Source organism: Pelobates fuscus, chromosome 5, assembly GCF_036172605.1.
Source record: "Pelobates fuscus isolate aPelFus1 chromosome 5, aPelFus1.pri, whole genome shotgun sequence".
Classification (NCBI taxonomy): domain Eukaryota; kingdom Metazoa; phylum Chordata; class Amphibia; order Anura; family Pelobatidae; genus Pelobates; species Pelobates fuscus.
In genome coordinates, this window is record NC_086321.1 from 43,623,965 (window position 1) to 43,647,974 (window position 24,010).

The 24,010-nt window shown below is 41.3% G+C and overlaps 1 protein-coding gene across 8 annotated transcripts in view; it reads right to left on the reverse strand.

Annotated features, from left to right (window-relative positions):
• UNC13B (unc-13 homolog B) overlaps window positions 1–24,010 on the reverse strand; it is a 463,085-nt gene that overhangs the window by 46,393 nt on the left and 392,682 nt on the right. For all 8 annotated transcript variants that reach the window (XM_063453773.1, XM_063453772.1, XM_063453770.1 and 5 more), the window contains 2 exons: window positions 5,613–5,739; window positions 5,412–5,508 (listed from right to left, as the gene is read on the reverse strand). In XM_063453773.1, coding sequence (XP_063309843.1) covers window positions 5,412–5,508; window positions 5,613–5,739 — 224 coding nt within the window. The remainder of the gene's footprint in view (window positions 1–5,411; window positions 5,509–5,612; window positions 5,740–24,010) is intronic.

Consider the following 24,010-nt stretch of genomic DNA (forward strand, 5'->3'; position numbering starts at 1 on the left):
CCCGTACTGGAAGACCATACACAAAATTATAGGACAATTCACAGATGACCCACCACCTTTCGGCCCAGCCGAAATGCTACTACACCACACTAAAACCACCCGGTCCGCATACAAAAGATCAATGACAATTCGTATCCTCAATGTAGCTAAAACAATCATCCCACAACACTGGAAAAAACAGATCACCCCCCCGTTGGGGACGTGGTTCACCCAAATGGAGGAACTAAGGTCACTGGAAGAACTCCACGCCACCGCAAACAACACACACCAGACTTACCTTAACACATGGACGCACTGGCTGCTGAGAGCGACAACACCAAATTTCTGGGCGGTCTTGGTACCAGGACTGGTACCAAGACGATCTAAGGACCCTGACGCAGACTGACCTAGACCCACCTGACACCCCTTCGCCATAACCCGTAACCCTTAGCTAACCCACTAGCCACCCGCAACCCACGACACCCAAGAGGGAGTGAAGCCTAGCTAGGCCTACGAGACTGCTGACGACTGGGGTAGCCCGTATAACGACTCCCCGCCGTGCAGTTGCACGCACGCAAGGGACCAGAGCCGTAAGTAGACTGCCTACCAGGACACGGACTAGACGGACCACACGGACGGACGAGACTGGTATAGCCCTGACCGCACACGACCAGGGGGGCGACGACCCTTTGAAGTAACACACAAGGACTAGGAGGGACCGGCGGGTCCACGTAGCACATGGGGCCTGAGAGCCCACACTCACTTACGAATACGCAAAGTTACTGGCCACGACATCTGCTACTGACACCCTCTATTACGACCCAAACATCTAACGGAACCAACCGCACAGGGGGCTTCGGAACCCAGATGGCGCTTTCTTACACATGACCCACACCCCACCTCTGTATAATCTCATGTTGCACCCAGGGGTACACACCGAATAGGCTTACGGAGACCTGCGCGTCTCACAGTTCAAAAGTTAACCTGATGTTATGTGCATGTCTCCACACTGAATATGCCAATGGAGATCTACGTATCTCACAGTTCAAAGCCAACCCGATGTAGTATGCATGTCTACACACTGTATATGCCAATGGAGACCTGCGTGTCTCACAGACCACAGTTAATTTGATGTTGTATACTTGTAACACATTAAGCATGCCAATGAAGACCTGCGAGTCTCACAATTTACAGTTAATTTGATGTGGTACGCATACTTTTACGAGAGAAATAATAAAAAAAAATATATTTACAAAAAAAAAAAAAACTATATACAATAAGTAGGTGTGTGGTCTGTTTGGTGTGTATGAGTGAGGAGAGAGAATATCGTTGGGTGTGAGAGAGACGAAGGGAGGGTGTAAGAAGCACTGTGGAAGTAGGGATGGGGGAGGGCAAGGAAGAGTTGGCTGTCAGGCGGTTATTTTACTGTACCAGATTCTGTGGAACACCCGAGGTGTATTGTGGATTTGGGCTGTCAGTCTGTCCATTTCTAAGGCCTCTGCAACTTTCCGTTTCACCATGGCAAGAGTTGGTATCCTTTTATCGGCCCACAATTCTCCTACTGCTCTGTGTGCTGCTAATGCTATGCGTGCCGCAAGTTTGTTTTTGTGTCTGGTAGAGGTGTCCATTGGTTTGATAAGAGTTGTACCCATGGGCCCAAATGAAAGGGCTTACCTAGTACGTGTTCTATGAGTGATTGGATGTCTTTCCAGAATCCCTGTAGTTTTGGGCATGTCCACCAACAATGCAGTTAGGTGTCTTTTTCGCCACATAGTTTCCAACAGTCTGCCGATGGCAGCCTGCCCATTTTGTGTAGTCTGTAAGGCGTGAGGTACCAGCGAAAGAGGGTTTTATAGGCCTGCTCTTTATCGGTTACACAGATTGTTAAGGTGTTTGTTGCTTTCCAGATGCATCCCGAGTCAGTTGGGTCGTCAGGGGTACCCAGGTCAGTCTCCCAGGCTACTATATATGGAAGCTGGAGTTTTATTGTATGTGTAGTTAAGGATGTGTACAGAGTGGGAATTTGGCCTTTGAAAATGGGGGAGTCCATGCTGTTTCTCAAACTCTGTGAGTGGTGCCATCCCGGCTTGCTTGACTGCCAGCTTGGTTGTGAGGTCCCTTATTTGGATAAGGCGAGAGTAATCTTCTTTTGAACTCCATACTCGTATGTGTGTGCGTGTGTGTGTGTGCGCACATGTATACGGGGGAATTCACCTAAACAGTGACTAGGACATTATTGCGTTAGAAAATTCCATACATATCCTATGATGCACTTCAGGCACCTAGGCTTGTTAAGCTTCACTGGGAATGTGAGATACTGAATTGGCTCTCAAGTACCTTCAGTAGCTAGGTTAATGATCATATTACAAACTGTCCCAATGCATCATTGTATGTCCAGGACTCCAGGTATGGATCCCTTGCTCATTGCATTTAAAGAGATAGCACCAGTATTGGCCAGTTCACTATACATAGGAAACATGGCAGGTGTTTACTTTACAGACAAACATGGCAGGCGTTTACAGCAGAGGAATCATTATCGCCATTTACTGTACAGAGGATACACTCTAGGCATTACATAACTTAAATTGTCTAATGGCTGGCACAAGCATTGTATAAATTATCCCGACCACCCATATGGACCAGCCTGACGTTCTGCTCTGGAGAAGGGATCATATAATATGTTGGAAAATGTCTTCCTTAAAAAGAAAGATCAGCCTGAGAGGTAAAGCATTTTACTCCATAATAATAATAGCTACAGTTTGAGGGTTTCCCTCAACCCCACACAGGGAATTCAAAGCACTTTGAGCAAGGTTTATTTATCAAACACCAAATCAGTTATCGTTAATTAGCTCAATGTTACTCATTTTCTATGCTTAGAAGAAATGACTGTTCCTTAATTTGTATTTGGTATATAGTTTGGTCTTTACAGCACCACCACTTAGAAATGCATGTTCCGGATGTGCCCCCAATTCTCTTTTATTTTTAATTACAATCAGAATGCCTGTGATGAAATCCTACCAGGAGAAAGGCTCTTTTTAACCTTACATAGAAAAGACACGGTTATAGCCATGGCAAGATGCAAAAAATGCTAAACAAATTCATCCTACAGATGTTGGACATTACAATTACAGCTAATTTTGTTTTCTTGGGTTCCATTTACACATATCAATGATCGGTAATATTTAGCCATCCAACTAGCTGACAAAGCAGTCCACTGATAGCGGAGTTAGCCATATCCAGATTAGAAGGACAATTCGAGATTCTGTCTGGGGTGGAATGAAGAGGGGGAAGGAGATACTGAACAGAATTAAACAGCAAAAATATTCAGCACCCCCGTCTGGTGATATACTTCCAGCAGAGTAGCAGTTAAACAGCAGTGTGATTTTACACCTGTGAAATGGGAAATAACCTGTTTAATAAATCTGCATTGTAGGCCACACGTCCCACTGGTTGCTTTCATTATCCATTAATGAAATCCCTGCTGTGCTCTATTTGTTAGCTTTCTTGGCAAAGACAAGCTTTTCTCGTCCTGCTTAATGGCTTTGATCATTGCGAGTATTTTGATTACCAATTTGTATTCACTCAGCGAAAGGGGTGAATTTAATTTACCGCCGTATCGATTGCATTCATAATATATTATTACCCAAATAAACTGGTTTAGCTTGAAAACTCTGACATTGCAGTTCTTGGGGGCTTATAACTAAAGTTAGCAGCATCTTCAGTCCATCGGTCACTTACTCTTGCCCTAAACAATCTGTGAGCAGACATCAATGGGGGTCTGAATCTCATATTGTATAAGAACTCGCGTTCACTACCAGACTTGCAGAAGCTGGTCTTTGGAGAAGATTAGCTGCTTAAAGATGATCTTATTGAGCAAGATCACCTGTATACTGCCTGCAATATAAAGATGCTCAGTTTATCTGAAATGACTGCTTTCCACTGGAATCAGGTAATAAGAGAATCATTGTCTGTACATAAATCCCAATTATTCTCTTTACATCAGACACAGCATCCGGTGGTAACAAACTGTGTACAGACAGACCTGTCAAATTTCTCTCCTGTCTCGGTGGACCCTGTATTCTTTATGTATTTTTTTTTTTTTTTTTTACTATTTGCAGGTTTTAGCCATTGTCATGCCTGTATTGTAGATTCTATGCACCTGTCTCTAGCTGAAACCACAGATGTATTTTCAAAGAGAAATTAAACCATTTTCAAATGCAAGTAACACACGCAGGCAGGTTCTAATAATCCTGAAGGAAAGGTAGAAAACCGGGGGTGGGGGTAAGACAGTGGATGGCACTGTAAGAAAGCTGAACAGACACAGGATATAATTAGGTAATATGTAGTGGAAGGCACTGAAGTAAATTAGGAATGAGTGAGGTTACTGTATATATACCGCAAGAAAGGGACAAGGAAAGAGGGTACATAGGCAGAGAGCAGGAGTTAGGGTGTATCCTGGGAGATAATGAAAGGGTGACACAAGGAATTGCCAATATGATGTACATTGTGAGATAGTGAATTGGTACACATGGGGACACTGAGTGGGAATAATGTACACTGTCAGGTAGTGAGTGTATGGGGTTTATGATGTACATTGTGAGATACTGAATTGGTACACATGGTGACACTTAGTGGGAATAATGTACACTGTCAGGTAGTGAATGAGAGTTATGATGTGCATTGTGAGATACTGAATTGGGACACATGGTGACACAGTGGGAATAATGTGCACTGTCAGATAGTGAATGGGAGTTATGATGTACATTGTGAGATAGTGAATTGGTACACATGGTGACACTGAGTGGTAATAATGTACACTGTCAGGTAGTGAGTGAATGGGATTTATGATGTACATTGTGAGATACTGAATTGGTACACATGGTGACACTTAGTGGGAATAATGTACACTGTCAGGTAGTGAATGAGAGTTATGATGTGCATTGTGAGATACTGAATTGGGACACATGGTGACACAGTGGGAATAATGTGCACTGTCAGATAGTGAATGGGAGTTTTGATGTACATTGTGAGATACTGAATTGGTACACATGGTGACACTGAGTGGGAATAATGTACACTGTCAGGTAGTGAGTGAATGGGAGTCATGATGTACACTGAGTTTCACAGATTATTAATGCGTCACGATTATCAGGAAAAGCCATCGAGTATAACTAGGCATGTCAAGTTCATGTGACATCTACTAAAACACGCTGTCTGTGTATAGACTTCAGACATGATCAGTCTACTCCCAGAAGGGATTTGTGGAATGTATTGTGAGATAATGACTGCAATACTACGGGAGGATGAATGTTGAAATAGACAAACAGTGGAATGAAGGCAAAAATAAATAAATCATTGCATGAAGTGTGACTTGAACACTGGTACAATCGGGTAGAGTAAATATAGAGAGAGATATAAGAAAGTATTAATACCCCGTCTTTTTTATCTCGTTCCAGTGCTCCATGCAGGAATTCCAGCGATACCTCCTCATTTTCATCCAGCCACTGCATCACAAACTGCTCAAACCACCTGGAAAGCAAGTTTATTAAAAATAGAGATGTAAGTGCACGGATTCTAACAAACCTATCAGTATGTAAATATATCATTTGGAATGAAAAAGGCAGAACACGTACGCTGGATATTCAGGCACTTTTTCCTTCATGGCTGGCAAGTCTTGGACGTACTCGTTATACAGCCACTTCACTTTGAAATGTAAGTTCATGTAGTCTGCACTTTTACAGAGACGGTGCTTCTCATGTTCTGAAAAGAAAAAAAACAAAACATAACACAGCTGAGTCAATGCCACCGAGTGTGGACCTGGAGGCCTTGACAATGGTCACAGACATGGAGAACACTGGTCACTTTGTTGACCCAGTTATTGAGCTACTAGCTTGAATAACGTGTACATTGCAAATGAGTCATGTATGTTACCACACATCAAATCTTTGACTCTTGGTAATTAAAGGGACACTAAGCACCGAAACTACTTCATCTCTATTAGGTGGTTTTGGTCCAAAGAGCTGTTCCTTTTTTTCTGACAACGTAAAATACAGCAATTTCAGAGAAACAGCATTATTTAAATTGCGCCCAATCAACAGCAAACGCCACCAATGCTTCTTTATGAGAATGCATTCATTGCATTGGATAAGCAGAGCGTGAGAATGGCTGTGCATGAGCCTAAAAATTACTGGATTGGATTGAGATCAATAATCAATACTGAGGAAGAGCAACTGCGAAAAGAGTCCGTGTTGGCACAGATTTAAATATGTAGTTAAAGGCTCTTCTATTCCTATTTTTAATGTTTTTATTTAAATTGCGGGAGGTGAATCGTAAATAGTAAAGGATCACATCTAAGTTTGAGTGCCCCTTTAAAGATCTCAATAAAAGAATTGAGGGCAGGGACATTTAGGATGTGGGTCAGAAAATTGCTAAATATTTGGATTTATTTTTTTTAAATCAGAAGGTATGGATCTTTTTAAATTATCCTGAAGCTCTCTGTAATGACTGCATGACAAGTGAGCTGGAGATGTAAAACTATATTGCCTCTTGTTTATACTTTTTTATTCAAATTGTCTGAACATTGAAAAAAAAATAAAAAAACACGATCTTAAACCACACCTCCCACATTCATTACCACAAAAAAATATATAACTTACCTCTGCTCCATTCACATTTCCTTCTGGTATATTCCTATAACCGCCTTACCATTAAAGGGCAGGGACAGCTTCTGTGAGTGGCAAGGGGTCCACTGGGACCCTTTAGAGCAGCCATGATTCTATATGAACCTTTGAATGGGCGCATCCACAGAGCAGAGCACATTGAATTAAATGCTGGATAAACAACTACAGGAGGAAGAGGGATGTGTTTGAGGTCAGAATGCAGCAACATTTACCTCAGTGATAAATGACTGATAAATGAGTTTATCAGAACATCTTACTCTGAAACAACCATAGCCCGCCATCAGATATGTACTTGGAGGTACAGCAATCACTTGTCCTTCACCAGGTTTTTCATAGTACCATAATCAGTTCCTGGATTATGGGATCCATCGCAAGATGTACCTTCTGTTGGCCTTATCAGTCCTTTTATCACAGTTATAATGAAATCCAGCCATTTTAGCTTGTGGCTGAAGACTATATAACACCTTATGAATGGTCTAAAAATGAAACCTAGCAGTTCTAATTCACTGCTGAATACCCCATCAATTCCATTAGTCATATACTAAATATAGAAAGACATTGATGCAAATTTATGTTCTATAAAAGATGTTATATTTCAAATAATCAACACTGTATGAAATGCTCAGAAGAACACATTTTTATGTAAAAGAATTACCGATTACTACAGAAGGTCACTCAATATATTTTCGTTTTTTCGAGGGCAAACAGAAAGGCTCTCCATTACCATATAAACATAAGAAAGACTGAACATTATGCTAGGAAATTAAGAAGGAAAACATATTAATCCATATGGATCTCCAAAAATATACTATACCTTGTGGTTGTTCCCCCCACTGCAAATGCATGACCATACCTTATCTCAATTTGTTTCCTACAAGAGCAGTTAGGACATCTCACCTTTGTTTAAAGGGTTAAAGTTTATTTTGAAGGAGAATGAAAACCATTTAAATCAGTCCAACATGGAAGACACTTTGAAAATAAAGGGACACTCCCTTGAAGAAATACATAAAATAAGAAAGGTATCACAATTTAGTATCTATACCCCAATGAAAACATGCAAGCATTTAATTGTGTTTTTTAATTGAGGGGTATATATAAAACCAGCTTGAAAAGGTTGCAGTTCTCTTGCCTTCACAAGTCCTCTCCTTCTATCCCCGCCCAGACTTGCTGTGGCTGTCCAATCATAGACCTCCCAATGCAGATCAATGAGAAGTCTTTGCAAGGCAGGTGCTCGGAGCAATTACTGCCTCCACTGAGCTAACCAAACCAGGAAGTAAAACTGCTTTAGGTGCGTGGAACGTACCCATAAGGGTGTGGAAGATAATGGATCCTCTTTAAAAGGAAAGCAATACTCGGTGTCCAGAAAGAAAACTTGAGTGGGCACCCCTCTATCAATTGTCATTCAGACTGTACTTCTGAAATGCAAGGCTAATTTCTCCATGTCTAGAGAACCCATCTCGCTCATGTCATTTGGATGAGCAGAAATGAATGTGACATGAAGATGCTATGACTGCCGCTTGCATCACGCACAGCTCTCTACTCCTCTCATTAACCTGACGCTGGCTGCCTTGATGTCCTCTCTGCACCAAGACTCCAGACTGCAGCAACACAACCAATTAGAGGCTCGTCTCAGCCATGCTGACTACACTTCCAGGGCTGATTAAACTCCTTCAAAAGGGAGATCACTCGGAGCCACGCAATTAGTGCTCCCCGCTCCAAGAGAAAGCACAAGGAGTATGATCTGAACAAGGCCGAGGGGGCAGATTAATGCAGATCTGTCATCTGGGTGATTTGTTCATTACTAGGTTAAATATAGCAAGTTTACATCACACATAAAATTTAAAACTTGGATGTGCTTTTAAGTATATTTAAACTTAAAATGAAGAAGTATGTGTATTTTCTATTACCCAAGGTTTCATTTTCTCCCTGCAGCTTATGGAAGGCTTATTTGCATCCTGGTTATATCCCCACCAAAGACTTGCACATACACACCGACACCCATTGTCTGAATATCCCTGCCCCAGACCCCACAAAAACTGATTTATTACATGTTTTCATCAGTATGTCAGTGCGGGGCTGTGCGTTCTGTAAGGACTAGGAAAACAAAGGATGCAGCACTAAAGGTCTATTTATACGGGAATCATTTATATGGGAAATATCTTGGGCACAGGGGATGTTCCCTTGAGGCAGATGTGGTTTGACTTTAAATTATACCAACTGTAATAAAAAATAAATAAAAAGTAAATAAAATTGAATAATATTCACACAATAAAGCATCCCTATAAATAAGGGTTTACCAGCATAGCATGCCATCACAGTGGAGCAGTTACACTGGGAGAGAGAGTTAACTCAAAGTTTACACAGGACTTTCCAGCTGTGTATCACTATCCTGCTAGTAGATTTACAGACACTCTCCAAGTACCATAACGCTATAGCTTTTTGTAGTGGTAATCATGCAAGGAGGCTCTGGGTGCTGTCCTTCTAATTTTTATAATCGGGTTTGATAAAAAAATGGGGGGCTTTTCAGCACCCGACATAAGACAGCTCTGCTGCAGACCCGACCATGTGGAAGTGTAGCTTTTTCTTTATGCGGGCCAAATGTTTGTATGCACTAGCACAAATATCAGATGAATTTTGACTGTTCACACACAATCTCTCACAATACCGACCAATTTCATTGACCAGGTATTTGATTGATCTTACCTGGGTTGGTAGCTGCATACTGCATTTATATACAGATCTAGCCAGGAAGCTTTATAGATACATTATTTCCATTTAAAGAAGTCCGTCCGGACAACATGATAGATATATGTAACTATGTACATAGGATCTATTTAACAATGTAAGAAAAGAAGGGGAGTGGTCAAGGGGTTTAGTGTAACACCCTAATCCTGTACCTAACACACAAAAAAGGTCACCTAGCCCTGAAAAGTAGGGGATAACCCTAGGGAATACAGTAAATAGTAGAGAACCAAACTTGAACAGAAAGTGACCACAAGGTTAAATTTCCAATCCACTCCACTAAGATCCTATAGCAGAAAATAATAAATAACAAAAGAACTTTATTAGTAACTCTAAAAAGTACTAGGACAAATTAAACCGTGTAGCCTGATATGAGGGGGAACAGCCCTGAGTGAGATGTTCAATAATAGATAGTTAATAATAAAGCATACCACACTAGTTCCAAATGGGTATGGATTGGCAGTACGAGAATGAACTGAAGAGGTAGCAATCTCCCCCTTTATGTGTTTAAGCCCTCATGGAAGTATATACAACACTGGTTACGGCAGAGCCTAGTGTGATCATCTAGAAGCAAAAACTAAAACATAAAAAGGAATAGTGAGAAATATGCTAAATAGTGAGAAAAAAAGCACACAGGAAAAAATATACAAAAAGAAGGGTAACATAGAAACATAGAATGTGACGGCAGATAAGAACCATTCGGCCCATCTAGTCTGCCCAGTTTTCTAAATACTTTCATTAGTCCCTGGCCTTATCTTATAGTTAGGATAGCCTTATGCCTATCCCACGCATGCTTAAACTCCTTTACTGTGTTAACCTCTACCACTTCAGCTGGAAGGCTATTCCATGCATCCACTACCCTCTCAGTAAAGTAATACTTTCCTGATATTATTTTTAAACCTTTGTCCCTCTAATTTAAGACTATGTCCTCTTGTTGTGGTAGTTTTTCTTCTTTTAAATATAGTCTCCTCCTTTACTGTGTTGATTCCCTTTATGTATTTAAATGTTTCTATCATATCCCCCCTGTCTCGTCTTTCCTCCAAGCTATACATGTTAAGATCATTTAACCTTTCCTGGTAAGTTTTATCCTGCAATCCATGAACCCGTTTAGTAGCCCTTCTTTGAACTCTCTCTAAGGTATCAATATCCTTCAGAAGATATGGTCTCCAGTACTGTGTACAGTACTCCAAATGAGGTCTTACCAGTGTTCTGTACAATGGCATGAGCACTTCCCTCTTTCTACTGCCAATACCTCTCCCTATACAACCAAGCATTCTGCTAGCATTTCCTGCTGCTCTGTTACATTGTCTGCCTACCTTTAAGTCATCAGAAATAATCACCCCTAAATCCCTTTCCTCAGATGTTGAGGTTAGGACTCTATCAAATATCCTATACTCTGCCCTTGGGTTTTTACGTCCAAGATGCATTAGCTTGCACTTATCCACATTAAATGTCAGTTGCCACAACTCTGACCATTTTTCTAGTTTACCTAAATCATTTGCCATTTGGCTTATCCCTCCTGGAACATCAACCCTGTTACATATCTTAGTATCATCCGCAAAAAGACACACCTTACCATCAAGACCTTCTGCAATATCACTAATAAAAATATTAAAGAGAATGGGTCCAAGTACAGATCCCTGAGGTACCCCACTGGTGACAAGCCCAAGCTTCGAATATACTCCATTGACTACAACCCTCTGTTGCCTGTCACTCAGCCACTGCCTTACCCATTCAGCAATATTGGAATCCAAACTCAAAGATTGCAGTTTATTGATAAGCCTTCTATGTGCAACAGTGTCAAAAGCCTTACTGAAATCTAGGTAAGCAATGTCTACTGCACCACCCTGATCTATAATTTTAGTTACCCAATCAAAAAAATCAATAAGATTAGTTTGGCATGATCTCCCTGAAGTAAACCCATGTTGTCTCTGATCTTGAAATCCATGTGTTTTTAGATGTTCAACAATCCTATCCTTTAACATGGTTTCCATCACTTTCCCCACTACTGAAGTAAGTCTTACTGGCCTATAGTTGCCCGACTCCTCCCTATTACCTTTCTTGTGAATGGGCACAACATTCGCTAACTTCCAATCTTCTGGGACTACGCCTGTATATACAGAGAGATAAGTAATAGGGATATAACCAATTAAATCCACCTCTCTACGGTTACCAGAGGTCTGCGGTAAGGGTATCCCTAGTCACTAGACCTTCAGTCTCATGTAACACCTTCATAGATATTCTATGCTTAAATTCAGTTTAGGGAAGAAGAACATTTTTTTCTTCTTAAATTCTCAAATAGCTGTCTAAATACCAAGTGATATGCTCAATAGCTAATGATTGGTAATTAAGCATGCCACATTAACTCCACAGGATACAAATGTAACGATATGAGAACTAACAGAAAAAGTAGCAATCTCCACCTTTGTGTTTATAAGCTCTCATGGAAATCTATATAACACTGGCTACAACAGAGCCTAGTGTAATCATCAAGAGGCAAAAGTCAAAACACAAAGGAACAGTGAGAAATAAGCACAGGAAAAAATATATAAAGTGAAGGTGTGGCGAAACCGACCTCGCCACGTGTCCTTGGAGGGGGCTGCTTGCCCGCCTCTTGCCTTTGGACTATGGCCCTGGGAGATTGTGCCCTTCTACAAAACGTATTCGGCCCTAACAGAGTGCATGTCACTCATTATGGCCCTTTAAACACAGTGGGGCCATTCGGTACTTGCCCTGTGTGAGCAGTGATACCCCCAGATAGCTATGCCATGGAGCCTATTCATATAATGAAAGACTATGGGAAAGACTTTGGCTCCATGGCAATTAAACTGTACTTGTGTGGTCTGCGTGCCATTCACCTAATAATGTGCACGCAGACCTGAGCTATCTGGGGATATGTTACATGTCTGTGTGTAATGTATAAAAAGTGACTTTATATATTTTAAAACATAATCCTGTATTTAGGTCCCCACATGTGTAATGGAGTTTGTCTTTGACCTGGGAGATAATTGGATTACTTCTCCAATTATCTCCAGGGCAGAAGGGAGGAAGCCAGGATGCACTGTGGGGATGTTTTACTTTTCCAGATTAAAATACTGCCAGCCAGGGGGAACAAAAGATACTTTTACTAACTTTCGAACCCCTGGTCTGATTCATGCCATTTTTTAATATGTTGTTCCCCTGAATGGATTGGTTGTGGATATGTATTTTTATGTGAATGTGATGTATGGTTTTAAAGTTACAGAGTATGTGTGGAAACTGTATTTTACTGTATGTAATAATTATGTTAATAGCTTATCTGAGGGGAGGGGATGTGTGGGTTGTATTGTTACTTGATTGGTTGTTTTATGCCTCCCCCTGGGTGTGTCCTGTATGTGCAGAACTGTAATAAAAAGCAGGCTGGGTGTTCCAGACCTGAGATTCTGCTTGACCCTCAAACCGACGTGTCGTCTCTTTTTGGGGGAATTGGATTGTATGCTGACTGCCAGGAGTGTAAGCGGATTGTATGCTTTTCCTGTTCGGCTGATTCCAGGGTTCGTGTATTGGAGTTCGGAAGGTTGGTGATTGTAGTAGCTGCTGGTCTATGGAAAAGGGGGATATCGCCTAAACTGGGTTTTATCCTCTTGTAAGTGAAACGGTCCGTTACAGAAGGGTATATATATATATATATATATATATATATATATATATATGGAGATAGGTGATAGGGATATATACAAATGACTCCACCTCTCTATAAATACTAGAGGTATCTGGTAAAGGTGTCCCTAGTCTCTAGACCCTAAATCTCCTGTAAACACCTTCATGGGTGTTCTATGCTTATACTCCATGTAGGGTAATTCCCTCAAGTTCTCAATCGCTGTCTAAGTACTAAAAGACAAAAAAACAAACAAACAAAAAATTAAAATAAATAAAGTGAAAAAAGTGTGTGCATAGTGATCAGGTGCTCCATAACGGGTCTCTCTATTTATTTATTTAGAGACTAGGGACACCTTTACCAGATACCTCTAGTATTTATAGAGAGGTGGAGTCATTTGTATATATCCCTATCACCTATCTCCATATATATATATATATATATATATATATATATATATACCCTTCACTTTATATATTTTTTCCTGTGCTTATTTCTCACGGTTCCTTTGTGTTTTGACTTTTGCCTCTTGATGATTACACTAGGCTCTGTTGTAGCCAGTGTTATATAGATTTCCATGAGAGCTTATAAACACAAAGGTGGAGATTGCTACTTTTTCTGTTAGTTCTCATATCGTTACATTTGTATCCTGTGGAGTTAATGTAGCATGCGTAATTACCAATCATTAGCTATTGAGCATATCACTTGGTATTTAGACAGCTATTTGAGAATTTAAGAAAACATTTTTTTCTTCTTCCCTAAACTGAATTTAAGCATAGAATATCTATGAAGGTGTTACATGAGACTGAAGGTCTAGTGACTAGGGATACCCTTACCGCAGACCTCTGGTAACCCTAGAGAGGTGGATTTAATTGGTTATATCCCTATTACTTATCTCTCTGTATATACCCTTCTTTTTATTTATTTTTTCCTGTGTGCTTTTTTTCTCACCATTTAGCATATCTCTCACTATTCCTTTTTATGTTTTAGTTTTTGCTTCTGGATGATCACACTAGGCTCTGCCGCAGGGCCGGATTAAGAGCACAGTGGGCCTGGTGCTGACAATTATGATGGGCTTAACTACGGAATCTTATCGACCAAAAACACTAAAACAGTCATACCTCCCAAGCGTCATGTATCTGATGGAGATGGTGCTGGAGGGAAACTCATAGGATGCAGCTATAAGAAAACACATACTCTATGCTAATCTCTCTCTAATTTATGTGTTCATCTGTCAAGTAAATCCATAACCCCTAACAGCAGTGTCCAGTGAAGCAGGAAGTCAATGGGTGGGGTAAAAGGGTGGGCCACTGGTGCGAATCACGTAACCTGCCAAAAGGGGAGAACATGCCCAAAAAGGGGGCATGTCTGTCCAAATAATTGGAAGACCAGCCTGGCATGAATGCATGTCAGGCTGCCTGCCAATCATGCAGGCTGTCCAACTAAGGGCATACTATGCAAGCAGCACCCTGAGCTTAACATAAATGCGTCTAATGATGTGCTCACTCCATGCTTTCTAAGGACTGTCCCCTAGCACTCGCTGGTCCACTTGTCTCCTCACCTTCTTACTAGCAGGCAGAAGTTCCTGGTATATAGTCTGAGACAGAGAAAAGGTGTATGTAGTGAGTGTAGAAGAAAGGGGAAATGCCACAGTGTTAGAGAGACCAACGTCTGCATTACCTAAACTAATTTTATTGTCAGACAGTCCACACAAGTTTTGTTCCCATACATCCCTCGTCACCAGAACAACTACAGCTTATTGTTTTTGTTCTGGTAAGTAGAATCATTCCATTCAGGCTTTTTGCAGTAAACACTGTCTTTTCAGAGAAAATAACTCCACTGGCCACTCCTTAGATGGCTGCTAGAGGTGCTTCCTGGAGCAGTTCTGCCTAATGTGCAGCACTGACATTCTCTGTTTCCACTCTCTGCATGCAGACACTGAACTTTCCTCATAGAGATGCGTTGATTCAATTTATCTTTATGAGGAGATGCTGATTGGCCAAGGCTATATTGGACTTGTTCTGGCTCTGCCCCTGATCTGCCTAGTTGACAGTCTCAGCTCAGACCACCACTTCTGATGATGTCAGCAGACAGTCAGTTCAGAGGCAGAGCCAGCAGATGCAGACTTGAATACAGGTAATATTTTACTATATTTAGGGAGGCAAGAAGGGGCAAGATGGTGGTTTTAACATAATAGGGTCAGAAATACATGATTGTGTTCCTGACCCTATAGTGCTCCTTTAAGCAAGAGTATGTGAAGAGTAGTTAGGGTTGCCACCTTTCTTGGAAAAAAATACCAGTCTTAATCATTTTTATAATTAATTAGTTATGCGTGACATCACATGATGTAAATCACAAGGAGTGATATCAGAGAAAATTCTGTAAAATCACCAACACTCACAGTTTGATTCTGCTGTATAAATGGATTGCTCCCAGTGTCTCCCTGTCTCCCAGTGTCTCAGTCTTGCAAGTCACCCAGTGTCTCAGTGTCAGTGTCCCCATGTCGCCCAGTCCCTAGTCTCCCAGTGTCCCAGTGTCCCCATTTCTCCCAGTGTCCCAAAGTCTCAGTATGTCCCCATGTCACTAGGATACTGGGGACACAGTGAGACATGGGGACACAGAGAGCTGGGGACACTGAGAGACATGGGGACACAGAGACATGGGGACACTGAGAGACATGGGGACACAGAGACACGAGGACACAGAGACATGAGGACACAGAGACATGAGGACACAGAGGCATGGGGACACTGGGAGACATTTGGGGAAACTGGGAGAAATGGGGACACTGAGACACTAGGGACACATACACTGGGAGACATGGGGACACTGAAACATTTGGGGACACTGAAACATTTGGGGACACTGAAACATTTGGGGACACTAAGACACTAGGGACACAGAGACATGGGAACACAGACACTGGGAGACTAGGGGACACTGGGAGACTAGGGGACATAGACATGGGGACACTGGGACATATAGGGACACATGGGGACACTAGGCACACTGAGAGACATGGGACACAGACACTGGGGACACGGAGACATGGGGACATAGTGTCTCTGTGTCCCAATGTCTCAGTGTCTCCCAATGTCCCTATGTCTCACAGTGTCCCCATGTGTCTCAGTGTTCCCAGGTCTCCCAGTGTCTGTGTCCCCATGTGTCCTAGTGTCTCAGTGTCCCCTAGTGTCTGTGTCCCCATGTGTCCCCTAGTGTCTGTGTCCCCTAGTGTCTCAGTGTTCCCATATGTCCCCTAGTGTCTCAGTGTCCCTGCTGCCTTTCCCCACATCCCTCACTTACCTGAGCTGTAGAGATGCTGTCTGAACTCTGTGCTGTGTTGCTGCTCCCCCAACGGATCAGTGAGTAGTAGAGAGAGGCAGGGATATGCTGTGTAACTTCCTATCCCTGCCTCTCTCCACACACAGTGACCCCTACTGGCTGGTGCTGGTATTGCAGAGTAATCTCCATTTATTCTGAGAAAAAAACCTGCATTTGTATTGCCGGTATTACTGCAATACCGGCATGGCCAGGCAGCCTCAAATACCAGCTGTGCCAGTAAAATACCAGTCAGGTGGCAAACCTAAGAGTAGTATGTAAAAAAAAAAATATATATATTTTTTTTTTTAATGGGCCTGGGCCTGGAGCTGCAGCTCCATCAGCCCCTATGTTAATCCGGCCCTGCTCTGCCGTAACCAGTGTTGTATATACTTCCATGAGGGCTTAAACACATAAAGGGGGAGATTGCTACCTCTTCAGTTCATTCTCGTACTGCCAATCCATACCCATTTGGAACTAGTGTGGTATGCTTTATTATTAACTATCTATTATTGAACATCTCACTCAGGGCTGTTCCCCCTCATATCAGGCTACACGGTTTAATTTGTCCTAGTACTTTTTAGAGTTACTAATAAAGTTATTTTGTTATTTATTATTTTCTCCTTTAAGATCTTATTGGAGTGGATTGGAAATGTAACCTTGTGGTCACTTTCTATTCAAGTGACACCTTTGGTTCTCTACTATTTACTGTATTCCCTAGTTACTGTATTCCCTAGTTACTGTATTCCCTAGTTATTGGAAACTAGCATCTCATCAGCAGTACATGAAATATCTATTACTCTACATACTACAGTAACAAGTATATTCTTACAGAAGGTGAAACAGTTGGCTTTTCTACATAAAGGGCTTTCTTTTTTTTATTTTTTTTATTCTTTATTTTTGGTGTGCACAAAAGGAACAGTAAGCCCTGGTGCGCCACAACAGCGACATCAGAGTATAATTATAAACATTTGCTTTATAGGTTGTGGTTATCGATAGTCAGGCACATTTTTTTGGTTAAAAAGAAAAACATAAGAAGATTGCAACAGTATAAGATTTCGATTAGCTTAAACATTGAGTTATGTAGCACAATGTTATAGTATAAGCACGTTTAGCGCAGTGATGCAGCGTCAGATGTATCGTAATAAAATGTAAATGTTTGTTGCATGGCTTGTCTGGTTGATGCTATATAGCGAACTGGCTTAATATAGGCTGTGTGTTCTGGGAGTTATGCTGCGCCTGTTGTGGGTGAGATACGACAGACATAAGCATTGGCCATTAGTTACAGCTTTAACTTTGATTACTATTAGCATTGGTACGATGTAAACTACAAGTAAGGCCCCCTGTGATCTCCTGTGTGAGTCAACGTGAGAACATAACGTAAATAAAGGATATTAAGAGTCTACAGATAATGTAGTATAGGGGGTTAAACAGGATTAAGTCGTTAGCAGTCATATCATTGCTATTAGCTTTGAATACTGGGTAGCGTGGTGAGTAGCATGTCAGTGCAGGGATTTTAGAGGTCAGGGACCATTGGGTCATTGTGTGAAATAGTCATGCTCAATTAGTGAAGCTTAGGCTGCCCCCTGTGGCAGGAAGACTTTCGTTTGCAATTTAGGCGAATTTAAAACATATAATAAAGTAAATAACAGTAGCTCATGCTTTACAGGGGAGTGAGCTGTGTTAGAGGGTAACACATGCTGTGAACCTGTGGAGCTGGTCTGTGATGGAAGACGGGTCTCACGCTCAAAATTATCATATAAAACAGGCTGCTCACGTTAACATGGGTCACATGCATTAAGTACCACAGAAGTATGCACTGGGGCTAGTTATGGGCACAGTAACATCTGTCTCGTGATAAATAGTTGGCATTGATTGACCTGGTTACGCTAACTGCTAGTACTGTCAGTATAAGACAACGGTTTGCATTAAACAATGTATGGGAAAAAACAGTGGAGTAACTTCAACATCATTAATGAAAACTATACGATGTCTGCAATGGTCGTGGGAGCCAGTCTCTGTGTGGACCTTCTGGTTTCTCAGATTGGAGTTTAGTAGGCGACAAGGAAAATAGAGGTACTTTAGAGTTAAAACATATATCTGAAAACACGACCGTGTCCTCAATAGTAGGAGGTTTCCGACTCTGGTGCCTCAGGGTTGTGGGGATTCATCCGACTCCGACCTTCTGCATGCACCTCTCGTGGTTGGGAGATGTAGCTGTGTCTTTTTGTACCTTCTGGAAGGTCTGTGTTCGATGCTGGGTATCGTGTAGGTGAGTGTCAGTCCTCCGCTTTGTCTCCAGCCTAGGCTGCTGTGGGATGCTGTTTTTAGCTTGATGTGCAGTGTATGTTTGTAGGCTACTGCTCTTCTGGCCTTTCGTGGCGTAACTTGTGGTGTATTGGGCAGGTGATATCTTGCGAGCTGAGGGAGGTCCGTGTGCGGCTCTCATGTGCGGCTTTGGCGCTGTTATTCGGACTCTGTGTGTCCGCTTTGGGCATGCAGTGCCCCCCTGTCGCTTCCTCCGTTTGGTTGTGATGCCGCTTACCCGCACCTGTGGGGTCATTGCCTTGCTCAGGCGCTCTGGCTGCCAACGCTGGGCTACACATTGGCGCGGTAACCCTGTGGCTGGCAGCGGAACATGAGGTACGTTTCCCGCCTTTAGTCGCTCCCAGAATTTCTGGCAGATCGCATTGAATTTAGTTTCGAAGGCTGCTGCCCACGCATCAGCGGTCTGTAGCTTTGTGTTGTCAGCCTCCCAGTCGGCCATCTTGACTGGGCCTTGTGTGATCGGCTGTTCGGAGGTGTGCTGAAAGATGTCCCAGAGGTGAGTGGTCTCCTTGGGCTGGTGGACCGGGATAACCCCCGCCGGTCCAGAGGGGGGGGGAACAGTGGCCTTTCGTCACAGAGACGTCTAGTGGTGGCAGGGGGAGAGCGGCCATCTCTCCCACGTCCGCCTGTTGAGTAGGCCTCAGGTGCTTGTCTGGTGAAAACTGCCCATTTTGTAGTGTGAGGGGTCTCATTTCGCTCTGTGCAATGTCCTCATTCGATTGCATGCCTTTGGGGCACTTTTTGTTGCCGTTTGGGCCTTGTTTTTTTTCAGTTCAGTGCAGGAGCTCCTGAGGTAGTCAGACACTCAGTTCTGCGGTCAGGCTCCGCCCCCCATAAAGGGCTTTCTTTGTGGGAACTAATACACCTCTTCTGGCTGTATAATCTTAGTCATATAACCCAGTCCAGCATTCAGCATGTATTAGTAGACTACATAAAGCATGTTAAGGTCATGTATATAAATTGCATGCATAGGTAGCTATTATTTACTTTTAAATATAGCAGGTTATTAGTAACTACAGGGGAATTTGCAAAGTGCTAACATAGCAATAGCAAGTGTCTAACATGGAAAATAAATCAGTAAGGGATTTAGGGAAAGGCTAGAAAATTTTATTCTTACCACCCATAAAAGGTACCATGCGAATTCGAAAGATGGCCGGGGCTTGTGATAAAGGAAAGACAAAATTCATCCACCAAAACAACACAAGACATGAACTTAAGGAATTGTGGAAAGCAAATTAGACATCACACATTTTCATGAGCATCAAAAAAGCAGAAAACAATTTCACAGGGACAAGTCATTCTTACTGTGGCATGATCTAAGAGAAGAGCATAGAAAGACATCTACAGGTTATAAATAGTCACGACTCAAGACATGAATGTCCGGAAAGGACAACATGACAAGTCATGGGAGGATGTTAAGTCAGCTAGACATTATTAACAGGGAGCTAAGAAAAGGATGGGAATTAGGCATGAGGTTAATGGACACTTTGACAAAGACATTACAGAAGGACATGAATGACAGTCATTAGATTAGTATGAGTATTAGAGGAGCATAAGAAGACACAAGGTCAAGAAGCAGTTAGTGAGGTATGGATGGGTAGCCTTATGTCAGCAAAATTAAAAAAATTATAAAATCCCACTAATAAGTGCCATCTTTCAGGTGACCTAATAAAGGGTTGCTGAACATTTAGCGGGGGACAGTTAGACTGTTCCTCTATATGCGGATATTATTGATCAGTTTGCTGGGACTGGAGGCTATGCAGAGAGAAAGTTGCTTTTTTCTGTACACCAGGGATAAAACAAAACAAAAGTAAGCATCAATAAATAAAAGAACCTGCAAAAATGTTCATAAATATGAGCACCTTAAACTCTAGGCACATCATTAACTTTGAGAAAGTAAAAAAACAAACAAAAAAACATAAAAAAACCCAAAAAAACGATAGCTGGAGTCATCAAGATATGGCCTTTATCAAAATGATGGCATGTCAGTCCGGCCAGTGCTCATTAAGAAACTTGGTATGATCTTATTGGGTACAATGTAAGGCCAATTAAACTAGCCTCGTGTTTGTCAACATTATGTAGCCTAAAGGCAAGGATGGGAGATAAGTCAAACTAATCCCAATCATCAAGGGAAGAATTAAATCTAGCGCATATTTTAAAGTTGACTTGGCCTATATATGGTAGGATCCTGATGATGGTTAAAGCCTTCATTAAGCGGTATACATCATATTATTTCACCGATGTTCTCATACTGAATCCCACACTGATGACCAATACAGTTGGTTGACTGTGTACAGTTTACTGACAGCGTGGGTCAGGAGGAAGGGAATGACTAAGCTAAAAAAGGATGTCTGATTCTATAAGCAAATGCTACCTCAAGCAATAGACCTCCAGAGCAACTTACCACTCAACCAATGAAGAGAGCTAATCTTATCCAAAACTTGGAAATAAATAACGAGAGAAACAAGAGACATAAGAATGTTATGAGACACACACACACAAAGCAGGCCTATACATATATTAAATAAAATATTACAAATATAATTACTAAACATCCAGTATTTCAAGGCTACCCTTTATTATTGCACAATAACTGGCAAGAACAAGGATATCCGTATGGACTGAAATAATTTGTTTCATAAATTAGTCTACCATTGAACTCAGACATTAACTCCGGAATGTGAGAGAATATAAAGATCTACTGAGAAACATTGGAAGAAGAAGATAAACAACAGTGGTGAATTCTACATTTGCCCTCAATCAGACAACGTTTGGAAATTGACCAATGGACTATAAATGTAACTGAGGTAAGAAACCCAAATGAACTAAACCCAATTTGGGCCAAGCTGCACCTCAAATCGTGTTTGGTGAATTACTAGATGTGGTAATTGTGAAAAATTATCATGGGGTTATTTGTAATATTTAAGCATAAATATTTTGCAAATAGATTCCTGTTAATCATTACATAAGAAATTAAAGGCAAAAAAAATAATAATACAATTGTAACAAAATTCTGTCCTTAATGAATAATCCCTTTTGTCACTTGTTTTAATGCAATAATAAGATACAAGGTGCAGCTACCTCCATTAGCCTATATGGCTGCAACTTACTGCCTCTTGTACTGAAGCATGTTACTCCTATGAATATCAGAATACAGAGGTCCCAAATGGTTAAAACGAAATAATGAGTCTCTTGGAGAACATTAAAACCCATCTGAATACTTCTGAAAATCTCTGCAGCTGTACAATCGGATTGTTAATTAGAAAACTATTTATCCAAGGATAATAATGGTGGCTGTCCCAATCTCCACCAAGCTAGCATTAATTTAAAGTTGGAGAGAAAATCTAAAGCAAACAATTGAAAGGCAGAAAGCCAAACGTGTGTGAGGTGCTGGGATAATCGTCACGCTGCGGGCAGCGTGGACTGATAGTTGAGCTGCTAAGAGGCACGCAGCCCCCGCAGCCAACGCTGACTCAGTGGGTCAGGAAAGCTGCGCTCATTCACACTGAGAAAGCCCCGCTGCGTGGTGAACAAACATGCAGCAGATTACAGCATGACTGCCCACCGCTGCTCTGCATATTCAAGGACACACAAAGGGGGATTATTATCAGCCGCTTGCCGCTTCCCGCTTCATGTATGGAATGTATAGAATGACGCTTCACACGATATTGGAAAAAGCTTTGATATCTCAATTTACACTTCTTTTATCCCCTTACTTTAGAAGTAATGCCATATTTTACCTTGAGGAAACACGTGAAATTTAACAAGATCTCGAATCCTGTCTAATTGGCTCATTTATTCATGCAGCTCGTGAAACGTTTTAGCTCAGTAGCAGATATGTACTAAGGGATGATCCATTTTCCAATATAAACCTTCTTCCCTGTTAGCTTGTTTGCTATGTACCACAGAGATAATTGGAGAGGTCGTCCCTTTTGATGGAGAGAAATTATGCGTTTGGCACACCTTATTGCATCTCCTCGTGTCTTCATTCTGTAGGGTCTCCTTGCACCTATGCTCTAGGCTGGCTTGTGCCGTTTGTGAAAGTTCCTTGTTTGTTGTTTCAATAAACAATACTATTGCAGTCCCAAGGTTTCACTTCATTTCTAATCCTGGTAAAAGCAAAAATGAGTGGGATACTCCACTCCACAGAATCTAGATAATGATAAAAAAGTAGACTATTCCATTTTATAGTCCACGACCAATTCTTAATGAGTATACCATGTCATTTGGTTTAAAAGACACTTTTTAGAAGATTAAAAACATGAGTAATGCCAAATGGTTAGACTATTCAATCCTATATCTCACTAAGTTCAAATTAATTAGGCACTGTATTCCACTGGTATTCCAGTGCCACACGCACGATGACCTAAGGATTATTACAGGTTGAATGCAGTCATTCAAATGTTTAATAAATAAAACCAGCAAGACTAGATTCCGGAGGGGAGTAGTAATTAATTAAACCTGATAAGTCAATTTGGCTACAGCTCTCTATAGTAAGACATCAAGTAAATGCAACATGTCTAAGAATTGGAGATGTTGCTCATGGTGTACCTTGGTACAAAAAATGTTGGTACCACTGTTCTATACAACGAAATTTAAATTATTAGAGCACTCCATTTTAAAGAATGTATTCGTGCTAAAGGAAGATATCCTATTCTACTGAATGTAAGTACATTTTATAGGGGCATACTAATGTTAAATGAGTAGGGTATTCCACTCCAGAACCCTTGTAATATTAATGAGGACATTCTACCCTAAGGAGCACTCATTTTAAATGAGGGCATTCTATGTCAGAGAACCACCTTCACTAAATTAGATATTCTATGTTACAGAGCATCGCTATCACTAAATGAGAAGGACATTAAATGTTACACAGCACCATTATCTCTAAATGAGAAGGACATTCTATGTTACAGAGCATCACTATCACTAAATGAGAAGGACATTCTATGTTACAGAGCATCACTATCACTAAATGAGAAGGACATTCTATGTTACAGTGCATCACTATCACTAAATGAGAAGGACATTCTATGTTACAGAGCATCACTATCACTAAATGAGAAGGACATTCTATGTTACAGAGCATCACTATCACTAAATGAGAAGGACATTCTATGGTACAGAGCATCACTATCACTAAATGAGAAGGACATTCTATGTTACAGAGCATCACTATCACTAAATGAGAAGGACATTCTATGTTACAGAGCATCACTATCACTAAATGAGAAGGACATTCTATGTTACAGAGCATCACTATCACTAAATGAGAAGGACATTCTATGGTACAGAGCATCACTATCACTAAATGAGAAGGACATTC